Raw genomic sequence first — 25,115 nt, 5'->3', positions numbered from 1 at the left:
TATATAACCTTGATACTTGTTTGATGGATTGGATATAGAGTTCTGGCTTGGAAATAATTTTCCTTCAGAATTTTGAAGAATTACATTATCTTTTAGCTTTTGATGCTGCAAACATTCTGATTCCTGATCTTTTGTATATATAACCTGTTTTTCTGGAAGTGCAGATCTTTACCTCATTTATTTATTTATTACCTTTTTTTTTGGGGGGGGGAGTAGTGTATTTCTCCAGGGCCCATCAGCTCCAACTCATCCTTCAGTCTAGTTGTGGAGGGCGCACCTCAGCTCCAAGTCCAGTTGCCGTTTTCAGTATTTAGTTGCAGGGGGCACAGCCCACCGTCCCACGCGGGAATTGAACCGGCAACTTTGTTGTTGAGAGCTCGCGCTCAAACCAACCGAGCCATCCAGACCTCCCTACCCCCACTATTTAGAAATGTCATGATGCTGCCATAGCTGTCGGTGTGTTTTCATTCTTTATTAGGGTGGCCAGCAGTCTTGGTGTTCATTGGGTCTGAGGCATTCTCCAAGGCTCAGAACTTTCAGCCTTAAAACTACAATAGACTCGGGCAAACCAGGAAGGATGGTCACCCTATTGTTTTTTTTCTCTTTTTGTATCTATTGTTTTGATAATTGTATGCGTATCCTTCTAAGATTCTGATCTTAATTTTTTGTTCTTGCTTTCTTTTTCTACTTTCTGGTAGATTCCTTCAACAACTTCTTCCAACCTTTTTTTTTTTTTTTTTCTTCCCTTGGATGATAAGGGAATTCCAACCTTTCTATTGATTTTTTTTCCATGTTTGCTATCTTGTTTTTATTTTCAAGAGGTTAATTTGTTTTCCTTTTTTTTATTATTATGGATGCATTTCTTTTTTGAGGACATTACTTACGGGTGAGGTTTCTTAGCTTGCAGCAGTCTTCTTGTGTTGTTTTTTTGTGTGTGTGGGAGGTTGGGTTTGGTTTGATTTTTGGCTTTCATGCTAAGAATTTTCCTCAGATTCTGGTAATTCCTGGTTATTTCCTCATGCTCAGTGTAGGGAGACCAAAAATCTAATTTGTAAGCTCTGAGCACATAGATGAGATTTGACTGAGATTCACTTTATAGTGAACTTGTTGGGCTATTCATTATGAAACCTCCTCTGTCATTATTTTTAGATCTTTTTTCTTTAGCTGGTAAAATTCCACAGGGAACATTCTTTCAGAATCCTGCCTGGAGGTGAAGGCCTCCAGAGTTCTGTGGACTGAGCTGGAGAAGAGGCCTAGGAAAGAGGCCATATGTCATCCATTGTGTCTCAAGAGGGGATACTTGATCCCCTCTCTCATTTTTGGTATGGTGCACCTGTTTGCAACTGTACTTGAATTAAAAATTTTATTTTGTATTAGGTTGGTGCAAAAGTAATTGCGGTTTTTGCAGTTGTTTTCAACCTTTTAAACCACAGTTACTTTTATATCAACCTAATACTTTCTAAAGAATAAAGGTTTGTGTTTTCCTGCCTCAGCTGTGTATGTGGGGGAGGGGATATGACTGCTTCATAAACAGCCCATCAAGTAATCCTCAGTGTTAACTCTGAAGTCTGTCCAGTGTACCTGGACCATCAATTCCTGAACCTTTGTCGGATTCTGAGTGTCCTTCTAATGGGTAGTTTTCTGCCTTCACTTTTGTGGATTTTCCAGTGCACTTAGCACTGGAATTTCTGCTTTTCATCTTCTAAAATTGTGTTGTAAGAGTGGTCTCCAATTCTTCCTATCCTCGTGGACTTAGGCCTCAGATTCTTTTAATGCTATTTTAGTAGAGTTTCATGAGAGGACAGAAGCGAATGCTTGTGTGTTCAACATTCTGTCTTTACCTAGAAGGCAGGCACTTCTCTATGTGTATGCAAATACTTTTTCAAAAGAAGGAGCTTGTAAGTGACAGGTATTGGTTTTTGTATGTCTGTTATAAGCGTAGGCTCCATACTAGACACTTTCATGTACATTAAATTTCATCCTCATGATGTCAGAATGAGGTAGTATCCATGGTTTAAATACGAAGAAACCAAAAGTGCTTTATCTGGCAACACTCTTATTAATAGATCTTTTTCTTTAAAAAAAACAACAAACCACTAAATTATATTATTTTTAATGGCTGTGTATGGATATACCTTAATTTAGCCCATTCTCCACTAATGGCATTTATATTCTTCTAAATTTTTAAATTAACTATAGTTTTGTAATTTACAACATTATTTCCTTGTTAGGTCACTGGTTATATTCTTTTTAAATATTGATGTACATTTTAAATTGCTCCCTAAAATAAATTTACATTCCCACTACCAGTGTAAAAATGCCAGTTTATTCACATTCTCATTAACTAACACTGTGTTCCTGCAGTTTTTTATTATCATACTGATGTTTATGTAACCCTTTTTTTTTTAAATTGGGGAATATTGGGGAACAGTGTGTTTCTCCAGGGCCCATCAGGTCCAAGTCACTGTCCTTCAATCTAGTTGTGGAGGGCGCAGCTCAGCTCCAAGTCCAGTCGCTATTTTTTTCAATCTTAGTTGCAGGGGGCGCAGCCCACCGTCCCATACGGGAATTGAACCAGCAACCTTGTTATTGAGAGCTCGCACTCTAACCAACTGAGCCAATCTGGCCGCCCCTACCCATTTTTTATTGGAGATTTAGCTCTTTTCCTGTTTCTTATTATAAATAATAATGCTTAGGTGAATATGTTTGCTCATTTCTAATGTTTTAAATTCATATTGCCAGATCAGTGCATGAAATTGCTGTGCATTGACTAGGAAATAAAAATTTGGGTTAGAAAATTCCATTTTGGATTTACCTCACTGTCATCTGCAAAACTTCTCTTTTATTCCTACTGAGTGATTTTTGGAATAAACATCTATGATCCCTTTTTACATGATAGATTACTTTTCATTTTTGGAATTTAATAAAAGTAGCCATTAATAAAGATGTATAAACTTGAAAAATTGACATACAATAATACCAAGTTATACCAGGTTCTCAAGATTCTGTGCTGGCTGAAGGAATCAAGAGCTGGTCACTGAAACATACCCATTGTTAACTGATTCTCTTTATTGGGTCCAATTTTTCCAGTAGCAAACTGGCCCCATCACATGATTCTAAATGTAACTGCTCTTGTGTGGCAGTAGTCATGTTATTTGGTGCTTTTTTTCCCTTTTAAGAAGGAAAAAAGTGGTTCTGAAAACCCTTTGAAATAGATTTGACATTGTAAATAAATGGATCTTAAAGTAACTAATTATTAGCTCTTTTTAGTTTATAAAAAGTTGGGGATTTGTCTTTTAAAGATAATGTTAGTCATCCTTTGTCACCTATATATGTAAATGAATTATAGCAATTTTTTTCTGGATATTTACCATTGTATAAAGTATTGGTTTGTGTACCTTATGCATTGGTTTGTCTGCTCCATTTTAAAATGGAAATGTATTTACTTTCTGTAGGAATATAACAAAAACTATAAGTTAAAAAATCAAGATACTTAATATTCTGGAGAAATTAATGCTGAAACTTTTATTACTAGCTCAGTTTCTGTTTTTCTTTCCAAAACATAAGGAGATTTATTTTGTTTTGGAGAGGTTTTTTCCTTTAAATTTTTGACTGATTTTCAAAATTTAGGTGAGTATTTTTACTATTATTCCTTTTTTTCCTCAAAGTCCAGGGCAGTAAACATTTTCTGGAACCGCTATGTAGTAAATATTTTACGCTTTACTGACCACATACAGTCTTTGTCACATCTTCTTTATTTTTTATTATAACTCTAAAAGTGTAAAAAACATTCTTAGCTAGTTGGCTACAAAAGCAGGCCGCCAGCCAGAGTTGCCCCGCAGTCTGTAGTTCATTGACACTTACTCTAGAATAAAAAATTTCATACAGTAATGACTTATATTCAGAAGATTTGGGTTTATATGTGATGGACATTCAATCAAAATTGAATGGAAATCAGCTGACATGATTGGTAAAGCCAAAAAGTTAGCCAGCTTCAGGCATGGCTGAATCTAGGAGCAGAAATGAAGATGGCCTTTTCCAATCCAATCCTTGTGACTTATGACCCCCCTCATTCCCTTACCTCCCAAAGATACTGTCCAGTCATTTATAGGTCAGACTGTAGGAAAGTCCCTTATTTTTCCTTGGGTCATATGCCTATCATTGAACAAATCACTATGGTAGAGGGAAGAGGATGGTGGTTGTGGAGTGTTTTCTTTTTAATTGGGGGATGTTGGGGAGCAGTGTGTTTCTCCAGGGCCTGTCAGCTCCAAGTCGTTGTCTTTCAATCTAGTGGAGGGTGCCGCTCAGCTCCAAGTCCAGTTGCCATTTTCAATCTTTAGTTGCAGGGGTTGCAGCCCACCATCCCATGCGGGAATTGAACCGGCAATTGTTGTTGAGAACTCGTGCTCTCACCGACTGAGCCATCTGGCCACCCTAGAGTTGTAATTGGAGATGATTGAAATAGTCTGGCCAAATCAAGTCCCACTCTTATAGTCGGAGTAAACTGAATAACAGTTCCATCAGTACCCAGTGGAGAAGGGGTGGGAGAAGGGGTGGGAGATAGCTCCCCAGAGAAGTAAAAAAAAAAACACAAAAAAAGGCAAGGTGAAAAAAACGAAAAACAGAAAAAACTTTGGGTGGCTGGTTAGCTCAGTTGGTTAGAGCCGGTTCTATCCCCGTATGGGCCACTGTGAGCTGCGCCCTCCTTAAAAAAAAAAAGAGGAAAAAAAAAAGAGAAAAAAAAGCAGGATGCTCAGAAAGAGTTGCTCATAGTTCCTTTAGAATCATGTGATGGGGTGGGGGACTATATATTCATTGTAATAGTCTGCTATATGTGTATATATCATATTGAAGATTAGCACACCTATGACAGATCATATAAGAATTAAAAGCAGAATGAAAGCAGGACAGCGAATATGTATCACACAATGGTTTGTTGCTACTTTAAAAGTAACTCAACACAATTAAGAGGGAAAAACCTTACTTTCCAAGGATTGGAATTGTCCGCCTTTGGTAACTCTGGTAGTAAAGTCGGCAGTCCATGTTACTAGGGCTCGTTTCTTCTGCACAATGACAAAATTGAAATCATTTCACAGCTATGTAATGCAATGAGAAATACTTATTAAAATTTCAAGTAGAAATGAAAAATCAGTTAACAAGTAGAAGGTACCCAGGAATATTTTTTCATAATAATAACGGGTCCAGAAGGTAAAATATCTAAGGCCCTCAATCTGTTGGTTCTTTTTAAATGTTTGTATTTAGAAATCCAAGCTTATAATTGGATTTATAAGAGGTTTAATTATTTCACATTTCAAATGTCATACTATGCCAGAGGACTCATTTTTTAAAATATGAAGCCCTGGATTTTGAGTAAATCAGTTTGGGGTTAGGAATACTTGTTAAAAAGAAAAAAACCGAAAAGAATAAGATATATTGTAGAAGAACAAATCAAACTGGACTTCGAAGAGAATAATACTGCCAGTTTCACCTTTATCCAAAGGAATAAATATTATAGGAATACATTTGTAGGAACAAATAACATATATTCTTATAGCAATAAGGTCAAGCAAGAGCTTTGATTAATATGTCTACATATATACCTAACTTCGTCACACACAAGGCTTTGTGGATAAGAATATATTGATCTGACCAGTGATATTCTTGTTGCTTCTAAGAGTGGCATCATAAAAATAAATGATAAATGCAGTTTTGTTGCATTACAGAGCCTGGGAAAGGGGTGTGTTATGTAGGTGTGTGTGTTCCCCATGCACATGTGTTTTAATTGGTTTTCAGCAGGTTGTAGGTTTACAATTACCATGTTTCCTCTTCTATTAAAATATTCCTTCCTTCACCAGTAGAATGAAGGAAACACCTTTTGATTCTATAAAAATACTGTATTTTTATAAAGAGTTTTTAAAGTTTTCTAAACAAAGCAAAATTTTAATTCCTTGCCAGAAGTGTATTGAACGTGTAGTACTTTGTTCTGATTCAGAATAAGCTTGGGAATTATATGGTTGGCTGGTTTATGCACCTTTAAGCAAGTCAGTTAATATTATTGTGTATGAAAAATAAGAATTGTCATACTTTATATCTGGAAATGCTTTTTAAAAAAACTCGATAGGCAGTGTAAAATTGTGAAGATAGTACATTCTAGCATCGTCAATTTGATGCATGGATGAAAAAGAAGGTTAAGGTATCCCCACTTTCTAGAAAGTACTTGATTTACCAAACTGTTTCAGCTTCAACTTTCCTTTTCTCCAGAATTTATATAGTTCTAAGGATTGACTTGATTTAGTTAGAAATGCCGGTAAGTTTCTAATTACCAATGTTCACCACATGCGAGATGTTCCCTTTTCAGTTTTCGGAGCAGACTATGTAAAAGTTAGTTTTGTCTCCCACTCTGGGCTCACGTACTGTTACAAATAGTGAAACCTCTTTTCCACGAAACAGCCTTGTATGTGGCAGCTCCTTAACCAGGGGATTGCCTTTCAGACACCAACATATTTGGGGTTATCTCTTCTAGGTGGAGTTATGTCATAGCCTAACAGTCATTTTGCACTGTAGTATGATTATGACATAAGTTATTAATGTTTTCCTGTTCCACTCTGTTGTTTGGTTCTTCTCTGCCCTACTTCTCTGTAACTTGGTATAGTTCTCTTAAAGTTTTAACTCCAAGGATGGATAAAGAGATTGTGCACATCCACACAAAGGAATACCACTCCATGGTAAAAAAGAAACAGACTACAAATATGCTTAACAACATGAATTTATCTCCAAAACACAATGATTGCATTTACATGGAATTCTAGAACAGGCAGTAGCGACAAAATAGCAGATCAGTAGTAGTTGCCAGGGGCCTGATGGTATTGGAGAGGAGATTAACTGCAAGGGCACAAAGGTTTTTTGAGTAATGGAAGTGGTCTGTGTCTTGATTGTGGTGTTGGTTATATGGGTGAACATATTTGTCACCCATTGAACCCCATGCACTTAAAATGAGTACATTTTATCATAGGGGTATTATATTTGAATAAAGTTGTTTCAAAGAAAGTTAAACACCAAAGTCTTAAAATAGGTCATGAGTAGTGACGTGTAGAGAAGTAGTTTGGTCAAAAAGTATACTGTCAGCCTCAAGTTAGCAATATAGTAATAGTCCACAGTACGTTAAGATGAATATTTTTTTTTGAATGGCACTGAATACATGTAAAAATTTGTGCAAAGGTCAATTACTATATCATGGCATGTACGAAGACACTTCAGTGTTACATGAACTAATTTACTGACAGTAATACAAGGTTTTTAAAGTGCTTTCTAAGTAAATGCACTTGGTTTTTGCAGTGTTTTAATGTAATGTACATTCATGTTTTTTTCTTTGTCTTTAAATTGTACGTTTTTAGTCTAGTCTCATAATCACACAATTCAGATAGAAATATAGGTATAATTTATATTTTCTGAAATATTTAAATACAATTTCTGAATTTTTAAAAATATTTAAAAAATAGTGATATTCATTAGCTAAATACATTAAGCTAGCTTTATATTCTGTCCATATGCCATGTCCAGTCTTCCAGGTTATTGGACTGTGTGTCCAGGCAAAGATACAATAGTAGAGAATATCAGGCATAGATTTGTGATCACATCAGATAATTCTGGCAATATACTATATAGAAAATCAACCTAAAACTAAAAATAGAAACTTAAACCCCGAGGCCAGTCTTCCTTCCTCACTTAAAGTTATATTCTTTCATCCTTTTATACTAATTTGAGGAATATAGATAATCTTTCGCAGAGGTTATTTTGGGGAGGGGAAGGCCTGAAAGGTATGGTTTAGTTTTCTAAATGGTAATGTCTGGGTAAACAAAATTTTTTTATAGCTTTTGTTCTCTATTTAAAGGTTCTTGAATAAGTTGTTCTTCGCTTGGCAACTTTTATTATATGTGTATTGTATAAGTACCATCCCAAGTTGAATGAATTTGAAGTTTTAATTGAGTCTAAAAGGTCAAGAAGATATTTAGAATCTTTACCCCCTCTTCCCCAGACCCTTTATTGCTGTTTTTAACAAAATCAAGAGTAAAGTATTTTTTCTTTATACTTTAAAGCAGTTGAAGTACTCAAAAATGACAACTTCCTAGGAAAAAGCCAGTGATCTGGAGAATTGTTATTGTATAATTGGTCTGAAAAACTTAACATCTATTTAAGATGATGCCACAGTTCTAATGGAAATATTCTTGTTGACTTTGGAGGCCTTTCAGTGTTGGAGGTCATTGTTTAGATAGAGGACACTTGCCCAGTATGTCATCATGTGTGATAACAGTGTTTGGGGAAGATGGATACTCTGATGGCTTCCCCATTGTCCATAAAGTAGTAATAAACTTTATTTAATTGCTGTACCTTTTTAGAATTTATCACCTCTATAAAGGTATTAATTAGGTTCCAGAATAACATGTAAAGTATGCTTAATGGACTCCCTCCCTAATTATACTGTGAATTGGACATTCTAATAACGTTAGTTCAAGTTCATATTCCTTGCTGATGGGGTGGTGTAAAGAAAAAGTATTTTGTTCTCATAGCCTTATGTATAAAACAGGTGAAATGGGGCAGTGCAAAGACAGTAAAGTGCTAAATGATAAATTTAGTAAAGTTCTGAAATATAACATATACAAAAAATTCTCTTGGCTTTAGTTAGTGGAGAAAAGTAGTAGAGGAGTAGAAATGTGGTAGGAACTTTAAAAGGGGATGGTTTGAGAGAAGAGAGACTTGTCATTCATGGTGTAGGATAACTTGAGGTTGGGCCAAAGTGAGATTTGTCCTGAACAGGAATGCCAAGAACCACATTAAGTTGTCCATTGTGAACAGGTGAAGTAGTAAAGGCCAACTCTGGAAGTAAACCTTGCAGACTGTGATGGAGGGTCAGGGAAGATAGGGTGGTCTTTTGACAAGGATGATGATATGAAGAATTTTGTAATTTTTAATTTAACTTCTCTTTTTAAAAACTTTACTTTTGCATTTCACATGTATAGGTTTAAGGAAATCTACCAAGAAGCGCAGTGAATCCCCACCTGCTGAGCTCCCCAGTTTGAGGCGGAGCACACGCCAAAAGACCACGGGCTCCTGTGCTAGTGCCAGGTAATAAATAACTTGGGTTTTTCCTGTGTATGATTAGTCCATTATCTGTGTTTAGCTTTCATCAAAATCCTTGACTTTGTAAGTTTTAAAAAATTATAAAAATTTTCACTTGAATATTGAATAAAGAAATTTATTCTAATATAAGTAGTATTTTTGTGAATTCTTTCCCAATGTTTATTTACATGTTTTTGCTAAGTTTTGATCAGACTGTTTTTTTGACACTTTCATCCTCTACCTTTTCTCTATTGCTACATTATTTTCACAGTTATTGCCAATAGTTGGACATTGGTTGTTTTTGGAATTCCAGTTTGCCTAGTATCTCTCTAATGAGCTTCTGTATGCAGATTTGGATTTGGGTTATTTTGGTTTAAGGTAGCTAAGTTTCGCAGTAGTGTGATTAATAAATCAAAAAGAATGCCTGTTTTAATGGTCGTAATATTGCCTAATTAGTTTCTCTAAAAGCGTTGGCACCAGTTACTGAGTTTAATGGTTGATGGGGAGAGACGTACTTAATTTTCATTTTGTATTACATCACTTGTCCTGCAAGGAAAAATGTAGGTTTTATTTGTATTCTTTCACATCTCCAATTCCCATTTCTCTCAGTTGTTGTTTTGGAGTTCGTTTTCAGAAAATCGACTACCTTTGATGTGATACAGTGTATTATTTCACATACTTTTATTAACTGGTTGAGAATCTTAGGTTAATGTTAAAAATCTTTTTCTTGGAATTTCATCTCAGATTTTCAGGCTTAATCAGTTGATCAAGTGCTCTTGTGCTGCTAATTATTTGCAGCCATGTAGGATTTTTCTTTCATTTATGTGTAGCTTGTTCTCTCTACCACGTGTGCCAAAACCCAGTGATGGGGCGAATGATCTTAGTTTGCCTTTTACTCTCCTCTAACTCAGGTAAGTAGAAACATTTTAGCACTTCTTTTGGTGCTTCTCTAAAGTGATCGACTGTCTGCTGTTGGCAGTGGGTATAGTAGTGACGGTGACATAAACAGTATGACTTGTTGCCGATAAGTCATAGGAAAAGGACTGTGACCACTTTAATCTACTTTTCCACTTATTTTGTAGTTCTGTCTGGATTGTTTAAAATATCTGGAGTTAGTAGTACACCTGTTGGTTTTGAGGTTTCTTGGCAATACAGGCCATACCTCATTGTATCAGCAGTTTGCTTTTATTGTGCTTTGTAGATACTGTGTTTTTTTGCACGTTGAAGGTAAGACCCTCCACCAGTTGTAAAAAGGTTACAACTTGCTTAAGACTCAGATAATAGAGATTTTTACAATAAAGTATTTTTGAATTAAGGTTATGCACATTGTTTTTTTAGATATAATGCTATTGCGCACTTAATAGTTTTCAGTATAGTGTAAACATAACTTTTATGTGTAGTGGGAAACCAAAAATTCCTGGGACTTGCTTTACTGCGATATTCACGTTATTGTGGTGATCTGGAACCGAACCTGCAGTATCTGTTACAAGTGTGGTGTACTTTTACCAGGACCTCTGAGAAAATTTCTTAGTTCTTCGAAGCTTTTGTTCTACTTTGGGCCAAATTTTGAAACCAGTTTACTTAAGGTTTATAATCTGAGACATAAACTGAATTTACTGTGGTTGAAAATGAATTTTAAGCTGTATGTGAAGCCAGGTAACCTAGTATCTTGTCTTTCTCTGCAGCCTCCTTTTCTCCTGCTCATGGCCAGTTTCTTAGTGCACATGAAATCTCTTCCTGTGTACATGGTCTGGCTGTGCCTGCGCTGTCTGGCCCACCCGCCCGGATGCTCTTCAGCTCAAACTTTTTCGGAATTAGTTGAGATTTCTCAACTAATTACTTTTATAGTCTACTATAGCTGTGTCTTTGTCTCTGTTTAGACTAACACTCCTTGAAGGCACCACCAGAGTATTTAGTACAGTGTGTGTCACATAGTTGGTGCAAATTAAATGTTAAATGAATTAATTTGAATCACATTAATTTGTAGCCAGGTAAATTGGGTTTGGAATGAACCGTTTTCCCTGGGAAGGAAATAAATTCCTGTTAAGGGAGAATTTTTTACTACTTGGAAGAACAAACTCTTCTAGTACATTCTTTAGTAATTCAGAGCTCTCACCTACATGTCGGCTTCTTTCTTATTCCTTCGGCAGCATCTAATTTCCCTGTAGTTTGACTTTAGTCTGAAACACTTTAGCAGTAGGTTTCTGCATTTCCTAAGGTAATTTGGGGTACTGCTGTTTAAACAATGTCAAGTTGTAGTAATTTGGGAGTCTTTGTTTTTATCTGATTTGCTTACCGATTTCTCTATTAAAATAGAAAATAATACATTATCAATATAGTGTAATTTGCTTCAGGAGAAATGACTGGTCATTCTTTTTTGTGTATCTTATACTGTGCCTTAATCTTAAACAAGTGTCTTCCCAAATGTCATCTGTTATTTATTTATAGATATTAAATCTTTAATTCTTTATTTTAGAGGATGGAGCTTACATTCCATTAGTAGGATAGCTGTTTTCTGATGATTTAGGTAGTCTGGAACTTAGTACAAATGTTTCCCACCTTCTCCGCCCTACCCCTTCCCTGTTTGTCACGTTTCAATATGAAAGTCTGTGTATTGATCCATGATCTACCCTGGAAGTAGGGATCTATTGTAAATGAATTGAATTGTCTCTGTAGAATTCATCTCTTTTCCCTGTAGTTGAAAGTGTTTAAAAATCATTTCTGTCTGTAAAGGATGACAACAGCTCAGAAACACAAAAGCTTGTATTGTGAATGTGATATAACTTGTAAGAATTATAAATATACAAAGTCTTGGTTGTTACCCATAGTGATTTTCTGCAACAATTTTCATGTAAAAAGAAGAAACTGGCTTTGTGCTCCATGCATTGGAGCTTTGTGCTGTGTGTTCATTGCTCCTGGTCACTGGTAGTGCTGCCTATGATGGCATTTTTCTGTTGTAGTCGGCGAGGCTCTGGCCTGGGCAAAAGAGGAGCAGCTGAAGCTCGTCGACAGGAGAAAATGGCAGACCCTGAGAGCAACCAGGAGACCGTAAATTCTTCAGCTGCACGGACAGATGAAACTCCCCAAGGAGCTGCAGGTAGGTTGGCATTTCTTAGTCCAAAAATGCATTCATGTATCTTGCAAGTTTATTTAGAGATTAATTACTTTTTAGGTATGCCAAATGTAATGAAAGAGGGTCAGAAATACACTAGATGTTACCATCCAATGAACTCTCTGTTCTCTTTAGTTTCACTTCGTAGGTTTGGTTTTTTGAGTAGTTGGATTCATTTGTTGTGTGTTCAGTCCTTTTTTATGTACACATGTGTGCTAACTACATTCAGAGGGTTTTTAGGAGGGAGTAAGTTTCTGTTTAAGCTTATGTATTGATGAGTACATATAATAGTTGCCCATTGATTGTTTGAAAGAATTGAAATTCATAATTAAAATGTAAGGACATGGCATAATTTACTTCATACATGTGTAAATTTTAATTTAGAATGTTGTAATCCCTAAAAAAATATTCATTTTGAATCTAAGCAACTTGAAGAATACTATTTATGTTTTCATGGGCTTATTTTTATTCCTGATGTCTTAGCACAGTAAAAATTAAGCCTCCCCTTCTCCACTTTAAATATATATCTATTGCCAATACTAAAAGAAGGCTAATACTTCAACTGTTAATTGAGGCTAACATTTTTAAAAATATAGCTAGTCATTAACATTTCTCACTAGCATTAAGATCTGATACAAAAATGTTACAATTCATCATTATGAACCTGGGTATAAGACCCTTAAAATAGGATGGTAACACATAAGGTTTAGGTGTAGGCATATATATATCTTAATTTTGAACAAAGCCTTTTCATATACTATTGTTGAATACTAAGATATGTTTTTTTCTTTAATGCCTGTGGTTGATCACTCGTTATGTCCTATTTTGCCAGGAAAGTTCTGGTTTGCCCACTACTGTCCATGTTTTATGCCTTTTTTGTCAGTTTTCTGTACAGCCTAACATTTTTACCACTTTCCCAGTTTTGTATAACACATTACATGGTGAATTTACAGCATCTTTTCTGGTGAGAGGGGTCTTTTTCCTGTACCTTTTCCCTAGAATAGTTTGCTGAAGGATTAAATGGTAGATTTTGGGGGAAAATACAGTCGATTGCACATGCAACTCATTGAAGCTTTTAATGATGCACAGCCTATCCTTTCCAGGGTTGTAATGTTAATTTCAAGTATGACTATGGAAGCGGGGCAATTCCCATATGGATGACAGAAATGGAGCTGCCGAGTGTGTTGTTAAAGTGGGCTTACTACAGTAATTGTAATAGCTAACAGAGAGTGCACACTGTGTTGCAGACACAGTATTAAGCTCTTTACATATATTCTCATTTAATATTCCAGACATCCTGCTGAGGTCAGTGCCGTTATCCTCATTTTATAAATGAGGAAAACCTGAAGCATATAATGTTAAGCTTGCTTTGGGTTACAAACTGGGCTGTGTGACTCTCAAATTCAGGTCTCAGAAAAGAAGTGCACATTTATAATGGCTGTGCCCTGCTTCCTTAGGGTTACAAAAGTTCTGTTCGATTCATGTGGATATAATTGGAGACTGTAATGATGGGATAGTGTGTAAAATTTTGTTCCCTGGTACAAAATTTTGTTCCCTAAGAGTATAAAAGTTTCAGGGATTAGTTTCTTAAAATTGCCCTCCTAAACACTCACCTGTGTTTCATTGTCATTCATAAATCACAGTGTGATCTAGACGTTTTCCAAGTTTATGTAAAAGATGTATATGGCATGTTTATTACATTTTGGAGGTTGGATCCCTGCTGAATCCTACAGGAATTCTTCTGCCAGCTCACCAAAGTAATTCTGGGGAAAGAGGCAGTTACGTATTAGCTTTATATTAAGCTCTTCAGTGTAATGTGCTTTTTAAAAAATTTTGTTTTTAATTACAGTTGACATACAATATTGTATTAGTTTCAGGTGTACAACCAGTACGTAAAATGTGCTTTAGTTTCTCAGTACGTGAAACTGGAATTTAAGGAAAAACAAACCATCTAAGTTAGTGTCGAGTATATAAATCAGTGATGGTAACATAGCTAGCATCTTTTGGCAAGTGTCCATTCTTAGGTAGCTCTTACACAGTTGGCATAAGATTCCCTGCATTTGAAGCATTTATTTTAAAATAATGTTTTTACTAATTTAAAGAGATTGATTTAATTCCTTCAGTGTTATTTATATATTCTTTTTTTCAGTGTTATTGTTAAAGATCAGATCTTCCTGACCTACTTCAATGAAATCATTGAAATAAGCGTATTTCTTTTTTCACATATAGATAGTGAAGTATTGCTCCATCTTTGGCAAACTAGCTTACATCATCACACTGACTGCCAGTTTTGCCAGTGTTGATGATGATATCTAATGTTGGGTCACTCTGAAGTATACTATGATGGAGCTCAACTCTAGCTTTTCACAGAAGAAATGTTAGCTCCTGGAATTGAAGGTTAAGTGTTCCCCACCTGATCTCAAGAGCCGGGGGTTTAGTTTTGGGCTTTATCAGAACCATGCACCCCTTCATATTACTGATACAGGCTTGGAAATACTAGAGATACTAAAGTGGAGAATCAAGGATTCTTTACACCTGCAACAATAAAATGGTAAGGAAAGATGTTCTGGTGGCTACATTTTGCACTGAGAGTCTTACTTTCACAAGAAAAGAACAGAGTCAGATTGTAAAAAGAAAGCAACTCAGTTGTATAAATTTTTCTCTCCCTAATTACCTTTGTTCAGTACCACTACAAATCAGATTGCTACCATATCACCTGATACCAGGGCCCATATAAGGTATAATTATATTCCTAACAGCCATTCTTCTGGCCTTGCTCAGAAGTTTTTGTGACACTCTAAAAAAAATGTCTCTTCCTGTTGCCTCTTATACTTAGGCATCTGGTAAACCCTTAGTGATTCCTGTCAAATAAAATTGAATTCTCTCAGCATTCTGATATTTTTTGTCTTTGCTTTCTGTGTAAGAGGCTACATTTATTCAAGTATAAAAAGTTGGAGCTCTATAATAAAATTTTTGTGTTCTGATTTAAACAACAAATTTTCTCTATTTTCATTCAGCTGTTTATCGGAAACTATCTTACATGGTGTTGTGAAGATAGGCTAAGACTAGATGGGAGAGATGCCAGAGTAAACAAAAGGTTCACACCTCTTAAAATCTGGCATTGGATTTTTTCTGCTTGATAGTCTGTCTTAGTTTTATATTTGTGTCTGGGGACAGGTCTTGTGTATGTTGCCCAAGGATGTTTGATGTGTTGACTGAAGTACTTGGTCAAGTTCTTCTTGAGTGATTACATTTCCTTCCCTGCATGACTTTACAAACAGCAGCCCATAGACTAGGCTAGTTTGGTTTATCTGATTTTGTAAAAGCTTATATACAGGCAGCTACAGTCGAGAGACGCTTAAAATACTTGCCATCAGAGGGCTGGCCAAAGGGTCTCTTTCTGTTAGTCCAGTAACTGCGCTCTGTCAAAACAGGCACTCCCCCTCCATTAAAACCCAGAATGTCCCCGCCCCTTCTTGTAGAGGTTCTGTGGCTCCCTTAAGTTTGGGACTCCACTCTAATAGACTTGGCAGCTCTTTTTATTATGTGCTTTTCCAAGTTTTGTCATGGTTGAGGTCTTTGTAGCAGTGCAATTTGAGATACTATTATGTAAGTCATTAGAAGATGTTTAGGAAGTAACTTAAAATTAAACCTTTAAAATTACAGGTTGTAGATCTGTAGAATGTTTTTTAAAGTAAATTCAGTAGACCTTATGATAAACAAACAAACAAAAAAACCGTCATTACCTTGCAAGTGATTTTTGTTTTTCTCTTAAAAATTGTGTGGTTCCAGAGTGTGCTTTTAAGAACACCAACTATTTTATTTGTCAAAACTTTGTATTTGTTTTCCATATCACTGGAAGAGTTTAAAGCAAGTTTAAGAGGCACGTGAACAAATACAGTTGTAATTGGGCCCTGATAATAGTATTTGTTAACAAGGTTTATGTATATGTGAGGAAGTAGCTGTATTTGAATTAAAAATTAGTACTGAAGATATATTTAAGGAACTGATACGTAGAGTTCAGCTCTTAAGAGTACAACTTATGAAGTCAGTCTGCCGGGGTTCAGATCTCTGATCCGTCATTAGCTGTCTGACCTTAGGCAAGTACACACACAGGCTTCAGTTTTCTTATGTACATGACAAATATTCTGATTTTTCAAAAAAAGGTATTCTGGTTTGTTTTTGTTTTTGTTTTAATTGGGGAATACTGGGGAACAGTGTGTTTCTCCAAGGAGTTGTCCTTCACTCTAGTTGTGGAGGGCGCAGCTCAGCTCCAAGTCCAGTCACCATTTTCAAGCATTAGTTGCAGCTGGCGCAGTCCACCATCCCATGCGGGAATTGAACTGGCAACCTTGTTGAGAACTCGTGCTCTAACCAATTGAGCTATCCAGCCGCCCCAGTATTCTGGTTTTTATGTGACATCTCCCAATTTTTATCTCCAAAAACATGAATAACACATTTTTTAGAACTACCACTGTGTGAGCAAACATTAGGGGGCTCAAGTAAAAGATACCTGTAATTTAAAATTTTTCCACTTGTTAGGTGCCATTGGCAAGAAACAAACCCCAATTAAACAAAACAACCTCCAAGGAACAGTAAGATAAAATTATATTTTATCCTGGTAAGAATATTTTTGAAAACTATTCTTTAAAAAATTTCTAATTTTTAAAAATAACATAAATCCTAAATATTTCAAATGAACTGAACACATAAACGAATTATAAATTTGCATGCATGAAGGGACCTCATCATTTTTAGCAAGAAAGCAAATCAAACATGTACAGAAGTATGTATATATTGCAAGAACGATAAGAGAAAAGGCTAAAAAGGGAGTTTGGAAACAGATTATAAAGGATTTATAAAACAGTTTGAGTTTTTAAAAAGATTTTAATGTAAAAAAATAACATTTTCGAATTTGTATTTTAAGGAAACCTGTACTACGGTTCAGGGCATATTGATTATTTTTGAATTAAAGTTACTTGAGAAACAACCAGTGCAAGAAGGACACTGACCCCTTTTATTCCCCCGAAGGCAGGAAATAAACCTCCCACGTGAATGGTACCCTCCCTGTACCGGGGAAGGTAGAAGGTATCCTTATCACCAGAGATAGGGAATTCAGGGTCAAGAAGACTGTATAAATAAATCTTGTTGCTACCCCAACTCCAAACACCTTTGTCTTGTCAATACATCACAAATGTGTTGTCATTTTGTCTAAAAGGCATAAATCACCTTATTTGGTCATTTCTTTGAGTCTCATATTTCTATGAGCTCCTCTAGCTATGAAAATTAAATTTGTTAAAAAACAAAAACAAAAAAATTTAATTTTTAAATTTAATTTTTAAATTTAATTTTTAAATTTTTTACCAGCAGTGCCTTTTTGTATGGTTGTGAGGAAACACATAGAAACATAGTAAGCATTTAATAAATGCCATCTCTAAGTAGCATGCATTATGGAGTATAGTTATTGCTTATCTCCTTTTTCTTCACCATAAATGTAAGCATTTATGGGTAGCCTATAACTCTAAACCTTGGGGTTGTAACATTTTCTGTCAAGGGCCAGATAGTTAATGTTTTTGGCTTTATACGGGCTCTGTTGGAACTATTCAGCTCTGTGGGTGTAGCATGAAAGCAGCTTCGGACAGTATGTAAGTGAATGAGTTTGGCTATAGTCTAATACAATTTTATTTACAAAATGATGTGCCGGACTGGGTTTGGCATGTGGGCTAGTTTGCTGACTCCTGTTCTAAACCCAACATTTTCCGATGATTTAAAAAAAAAAAAAACTCCCGGTGAAATGTTGGAAAATACTTAATGGGATGTGAAGAAAAGAAAAAAAGCATTACAAAAATACACAGCTGGTAGCTGGCGCATTAGTGTCTCTTTCTTCAGAAAAGCTCTTTAAATTCACTTGTTATCCAAGTGCTTCTTGAAACAGTAATGACAAATATATTCTTCCTGGCTTGCATTCTGTCATTATTTGTCAATTTTACAGGGCTTAAGGTATTGTGCGTGATGTGGTCATACATAGATTAATTGTCTGTATAAAAACATGCTTTAGGACTCAATAGACACGGAGAAGAGGAACGGTAAACCTAATTTTATAGGAATAGAGTTTCAACTTCTGGTTAGATTAGTTAACAGAACAAACTTCAGTCTGCTTAGACTGAATTGTTGGTCAGGTTAGCATTTCTGGTAGTAGAATCCCTCTACTCTGATCTCTTCAATCTACACTTGTTTTGACATCGTAGCCCTCTCTTTTGTATGACAATGTTCTACAGTCATTTATTAGTTGTAATGTGTATCTTCAATAGTTTATCCTGGAAATAAAAGAGTATAATCTTTGCACCCTTTTGAAATGAAAGAAAACAGATAAATGATTTTACCAAGACTGCAGTCTAGGAATAAAGCAAACTGAGGAAGGCACACATACATCTACAGGGAATACTACCCCCAAATGCCAGTTTTGCTTTCTGTTATGTTTCTGACTAATTGTCTGTCTATTAAATATCAGTGGTTTTAGCAGTGTTATCTTCAGTTGCCTTTTTGGTAGATGAGTTCAGGACAAGGCTTAATTTAGGAACAGTTTTAAAGGCGTGAGGAATCTGTCAAAGCCATGTATGAATTCAATGCAAAGGTTGTATTTTTTATACTCGTTTAACACTGAAATAGTTGAGCCATCTTTTTGTTTATAAAAGCTACAGGATGAAGTCTAGAACAGCTGAGTGTGCAATGGACAGACATATTTAATTATGTTTATTTATTGGAGTCTGTAAATCTTTTCTTTTTATGATAAACCAGACATAGTGAGTTTACATGTTCCTTTCCTAACCCGTGCCTTTTTTATTCCTCTTTGAAGCCTCTAGTTCTGTTGCAGGGGCTGTGGGCATGACCACCTCTGGGGAGAGTGAATCAGATGATTCTGAGATGGGACGATTACAAGGTAAATACAGTTTTACGTTCTATAAGAAACCATTACCTTGGGCTGCCTATTACTACTGTTCTCTGTTGAAGTTAATTCAGATAAGCTTATTTGAACATAATCTAGCAGTACCTGTATCTCCGTAAGTTTCTTATTTAGTAGTGATTTGATGATTTGGAATTGGAAAATGCCTCTTCACTTTACAACAAAATCATTTTATCTAGTAAAAACGAGACAAAAATCTTACTTATTTATTTTTTATGTTTAAAATTTTTTCTTCATTTTGGTCGCATATGTAGCTGGTAATAAATTAAGGATGATGTATCTGGCAAAGGAGGTAGCTTAATCTATTGTTCTCTGGTACTTAATAACATGCATCTAGTGGGGTGCTTTTTTTGCCGTGTTCTTTTGTATTCTTGATTACTTATTTCAAAGTGAATGTAAAGTGTATACTTAAACTCTAGGTATTGTAATGTTTTAAGTACTTTTTGAAAAGGAGCCTCATGTATATGCTCTTTACAAGTGGATGGTTATTTTTATCGTCTTCAGATGGTTGACTTCCAATGTGAGGCTTACAAGAAACATGATTTATAAGTCGTTTTCAGGTTGCTTTTAAGTTTCTGAAGGAATTAAAGATTTTATTGGGGAAGGGGAACAGGACTTTATTGGGGGAACAGTGTGTTCTTCCCAGGACCCATCAGCTCCAAGTCAAGTTGTCCTTTCAATCTTAGTTGTGGAGGGCGCAGTTCAGCTCCAAGTCCAGTCTCTGTTTTCCGTCTAGTTGTGTGTGGGGTGGGGCACAGCCCACCATCTCATGCAGGAGCAGCCTTGTTGAGAGCACACACTCTAACCAACTGAGCCATCTAGCCGCCCTTCCGCAGCTCAGCAGCAGCTTAACTCAAGGTGCTGTGTTCAATCTTAGTTGTAGGGGCCACAGCCAACCATTCCTTGCGGGAGTTGGACTGGCAACCTTGTTGAGACCACGCACTCTTAACCAACGGAGCCATCCGCCACCCGGGAGCTCAGTGGCAGCTCCTTGTCTTCACTCTAGTTGTGGAGGGCGCAGCTCACTGGCCCATGTGGGAATCGAACCGACAACCCTTTTGCTCAGAGCTCGAGCTCTAACCAACTGAGCCATCTGGCTGCCCCTAAAAAATGTGGACCGCTTCACGAATTTGCGTGTCATCCTTGCGCAGGGGCCATGATAATCTCTGTATTCTAATTTTAGTATATGTGCTGCCGAAGCAAGCACTTTTCTCACTTTTGTAGAACAGATAAAAATATTTTTCCATATGATTTTAGAGGCTCTCATGACTAATATCTGATTGGGAAATAATGTCAGGAAGAACAGTGCAGGATGCTTAACATATAATTTCTTCAAAGTAAATACTTATTTTGGGTTTTTTGTGGACCATTTACACAGCTCCCACTGCCAGTGATATTTAATATCGCCATAAAACCTTTAAGATGCCTTGGAGCTGGTACATGGATGTTGTAACTTATATTAATTACATCAGTATGTAAGAGTGGTCTTGAAAGTTTAATGTAGCTTCCTTTAAAGTTCAAAATGGAAAGGAACATTGTCTAAGTCAATTATGTGAAAAGAATCAGTTGCTTGAAATTTTCAGATACGATCAGTGGCATTAACAACTCAACTACTGCTCTTTTCTCTTTAGCTCTGTTAGAGGCCAGGGGTCTCCCTCCTCACCTGTTTGGCCCTCTTGGTCCTCGGATGTCACAGCTATTCCACAGAACAATTGGAAGTGGAGCTAGTAAGTAAATACTTTTAAATTTGTTCTCCTCATAAAACCTTATTAATGAGTTGAGTGATAGCTTTATTGTTTGCCTATTGATATAAGGAAGTTTTCTTGAACTTGAACCTATTTTTAAAAATAGAACTTGTGCACATTCTTGCCTTAAATATAGCAACTCTAAGATTTTCTTCTGTACGTCTATTTGTTTGGATTAGAATCATTTTGAATTGGAATCATTAGAAAACCATCCAAAGTTGATAGCAAGATTGACTCTTGTTTTATTTGAGCTCTAGAAGAGTAAAGAATCTCAGGTGATTACATTGATTATTATACCATCTAATAACATGATTAGCATAGATTTGAGGTTTTTATAGTATGAAATTTAACCCATAGACGGTCAATCGTAATATGAGCCTGAGAGTAAAGGTTTCTCAGCAGAATGACCAGTCACTAGACTCATTTAATCAGGTTATCTTGTTGTATGTGGTAGACACAATAGTGACTCTTCAAGTCTCAATTTCTAACTAAGAATAACTTTTACATAATTACAAATCCAGTGAAATTCTTTCTGTTATAGAATACCATCTCTAGCTTCCTGAAACAAAATGTACATTTAAGCATTTTTTAATAACTCCATTGATAATGTTTCTATAGAATCAGTAGGCTAGGTGAAGACTTCTGTCGTGGTTAATTTCAAAATTTCTGAAGTGTTGCTGAAGCCTATTAACACTGACTTACTAATATTTGTTTATGTGATATTCTATTAAATATTCCAAGTTCTTTTTAATGCAGCTTGTGTACATGTGCTCATTATATGTGTACTTGTATTTGAGGATTTTCCAATTTTCTGGCCTTAGCATTTGACAGGAAATTGAAGAAGCAGCTGGTATTTTTTGTTTTGTGTTGTTTTGCTTTTGCTGCCCTGACACTCAGCTCTTAGGTAATATACCCCGTTGCAAGGTTCTCACGAAACCTTGAGTTTGGTTTTTTATTTAGTGTCATTTATTAGGTACTGGGATTGGACTGAGTCATGGACAGGATAATGAGCAGAGTTGTTTCCCATGTGGAGTTTTCATGCTGGAGTGTGACTCTGGCAATAAGCAAGGCAATTATTATGTAGTAAACTTTCAGGTAGTGTCAGTGCAGTGAGGGGGAAAACAAAGCACAGGGTAAGAACGTGGGTTGGTTGGTAGGAAAATGTAGGTAGGCTGATTAGAGAAACCTCCTCTGAGGCGCGGTGATTTTGTGAAGATCCAAAGGAAGTGAGGAAACCTGCGATGTGCACAGGCCTGAGGGAAGAACTAAGTGCAGTGCCGGAAGTGGGAGTGAGCTTGGTATGTTAGAGAGATAGACAGCAAGAGGGGCCTGTGGGGAGAGGGAAGGGAGAGTGATAGAAGCTGGAATCTCAGAGGGGGGTAGGCACGTGCCAGGTCAAATGTGGCGTTTAACCTAAGGGTAATGCGGAACCATTGAAAGATTTAGAAAAAGGGAGTGATATAAGTTTTATCGTGAAAAAGATCAAACATAGCAAAAGTTGCAAGTGTAGTAGTGTAATAACCTCCAGGAACCCACAAACAATTACCAATTCACAACAACCACTGTCATTTATATCCTCAGTTGTTCTCCCTACTCCCAAGGTTATTTTTAACCTAATCTCAGGCCTCATTTCCTCTGCATATATATTTGAATTGTAAAAATAGGGACTTGAAAATTTTTAGACAGTATTGTGGGTATATTAAGAAATTAATTAATATTATTTTTACTCTTGTTAAGTCTATTCAGAGTTTAAATGTTCTAGTCCTCATAAATCCCATTTAAAATTTTTGTTTATTTGAATCAGGTACAAAATACACACTGCCATCAGTTAATATGTTTCTTAATTTCTTTTAAAAGTGAAATTTGATTTCATTTATTTCACCACTTCGTTTATTTCTGGTGAGAGCTGGGAAGAAAAATTGTTGCAGGGCTACTTAAGGATATTTGCATTAAAACATTGCAAATCCATATTGAGGGCTGACCATTGCACAGGACATTAGTGTAAAGCATAGACTAGAACCAGAGTAGAAAATAGTTACACCCTACCATGCCCGTGACCCAGCTTTAGCAATGCCTGCTTTACAGCCAGTCTTTGTCTTTACCCTCACCCCTTCCTTATTAGTTTGAAATGGATCCCAGACATGAGATAATTTTATCTATAAACACTTCATCATGTAGCTCAAGGTAATGCCTCTTAAAACACACACACAGACACACAGATTGCTTTTATCATACTTGAAGAAAAATAAAACAGTAGTTCCTTAATAGATACCTAGTCAATGCCAAATTTCCATTGTCTCAAATGTGTCATGCGCAAGTGTATTTCTTGTAAACTTGTAGTGAGATCTGGAGGCTTTTTCAGATTCAAATTTATTTTCTTCCCCTGATAGGGAAAGACAGCAAAAAAGTAGTGTGTTCTAATATCATTAGGAAGCACATAAAAAGTCTGATTGTCTCTTAAGATACTGAAACTCAGTGCCTAGATACAGCGATTACAAAATGATAGTATTATCGAATATCAGTCTTCATTTATAAGAATTTAACATAACTTAGTTAGGAGTATACTTATGTAAAGAATATCTCTCCCGGAGAATAGTTGTTACAGGAAAAATTTTCTCCCCTCTACCAGTTTTCAAAATAGTTGGTTTTTACATTCTCCAAGGTACTGTTGTTACTGTTTTATAAGTGTCATTGTCAAGTGGGTTGAGATGGGTTTTAGACATCTCAGTGATTTCCATTGATGTTTTAATTGTCCTGTCATTGGATGATAATGGGATCTCTTTGAGAGATTGGCTTCTGAATCTTTTTGATATGATCACCTCCTTACTTTCTGATGTGTCAAGTTCAGTCCCCTCCTCCACCCCCAACCCCACCCTCACCCCTGTACCTGACATCAGGCATTGCCCTAGAGAGCCCTGATTTCTTTTATATGAAAACGATTTTGGAGCCCACACTCTGGGCTCTAGGCACATTCATTGCTACTAGGTTGATCATTGTTATTAGCCACTTATGGACAAACTTAGGAAATAATTGTATTTTTTTTCTTTTAAAATAAAAATTATGAGTTCACACTAATTCTACCAATTCTAGTTGAGGGCCACAGTTTTTATTTTTTTACATTTGCCTTTTTTTTTTTTTTTTTTTTTTTTTTAATGGAAAGGCTGAAGGTCCACAGTAGATTCAGGAAAGAACCGGAAATACTGAGAAAAAGAAAATGGACAAAGAGAAGGGAAAAAGGGGGCAGGGGGCTCGTGGGGATTGGTATTATCATGTACAAGGCCAGTATTAACTATTTTTTAATTTTTGTCAGTTTTTAAATTTTTCTTACCTTTATCTTGTATCTTCTTTCTCCCATGTCCTAAGTTCCTGAATAATAACATAGTCACTTCTTCTGCTATCCTTTTACCGTTTCCTCCTTCCACACAAACAACCTTTGTTAATTTTATGGCTTTTCCTTCTATTATTTATTTAAGAAAACAAATAAATTTATGTTACTTACTTCATACATACACACTACCTTTCTTAGATAAGAGTAGTCAACTTCACACACTTTACCTTGCTTTTAACAGTGTATTTTGGCATTGACTCTCTAGGGCTGCTGCATGTATACATAGCGAGAGAGTGAGAGAGATTTCTCATTCTTTTTGAAAGCATCCTGATGCTTCATTGTGTGGCTGTGCAGTTTATTTAGCCAGTTTCCTGTTGCACGTTAGATTTATTTCCAGTCCTGGCTGCAATGAAATATAGCATTTCTTTTTTTGTTTTAAACGGTCTTAGATTTCTAGAAGGGGGATTGCTGTGTAAAAGGGTAAATGCGTGTAACATTTGGCACATATTGTAAATCACCGCTTTTGGAGTTTTACCATTTTGCGTTTCCACCAGCACAACAATAGTGTGGTGTCAGTTTTTCCCCCTCTGCTAACTTTTTAGTTATATATCCTTATATACTTCTTTTAGTGGTTACCTTAGAGATTATAATGTATATCCTTGGTTTATTATAGCCTATATCTTATATTAATACTTGAACATACTCAAGCAGTACAAGAACCTTGCAACAATTTAAGTCTTTTTACCTCCTGCCATCCTTAATGCTATTGTTTTGTTTTACTTATACATGCATTGTGAAGACAATAAGACATAATTGTTTTAGAACATCCATATTCTTTTATGTTTGCCC

At 36.0% G+C, this 25,115-nt stretch overlaps 1 protein-coding gene across 37 annotated transcripts in view; it reads left to right on the top strand.

The window, feature by feature from the left end:
- TRIP12 (thyroid hormone receptor interactor 12) overlaps positions 1-25,115 on the top strand; it is a 137,037-nt gene that overhangs the window by 60,213 nt on the left and 51,709 nt on the right. For all 37 annotated transcript variants that reach the window (XM_081051222.1, XM_081051217.1, XM_081051250.1 and 34 more), the window contains 4 exons: positions 9,018-9,123; positions 12,078-12,214; positions 19,086-19,169; positions 20,825-20,920. In XM_081051222.1, the coding sequence (XP_080907348.1) occupies positions 9,018-9,123; positions 12,078-12,214; positions 19,086-19,169; positions 20,825-20,920 (423 nt within the window). The remainder of the gene's footprint in view (positions 1-9,017; positions 9,124-12,077; positions 12,215-19,085; positions 19,170-20,824; positions 20,921-25,115) is intronic.

The sequence above is a fragment of the Rhinolophus hipposideros genome (genome assembly GCF_964194185.1).
Source record: "Rhinolophus hipposideros genome assembly, chromosome: 6".
NCBI lineage: Eukaryota > Metazoa > Chordata > Mammalia > Chiroptera > Rhinolophidae > Rhinolophus > Rhinolophus hipposideros.
Note: the sequence above shows the minus strand (reverse complement) of the source record. Positions and strands in the feature narration are given on the sequence as shown.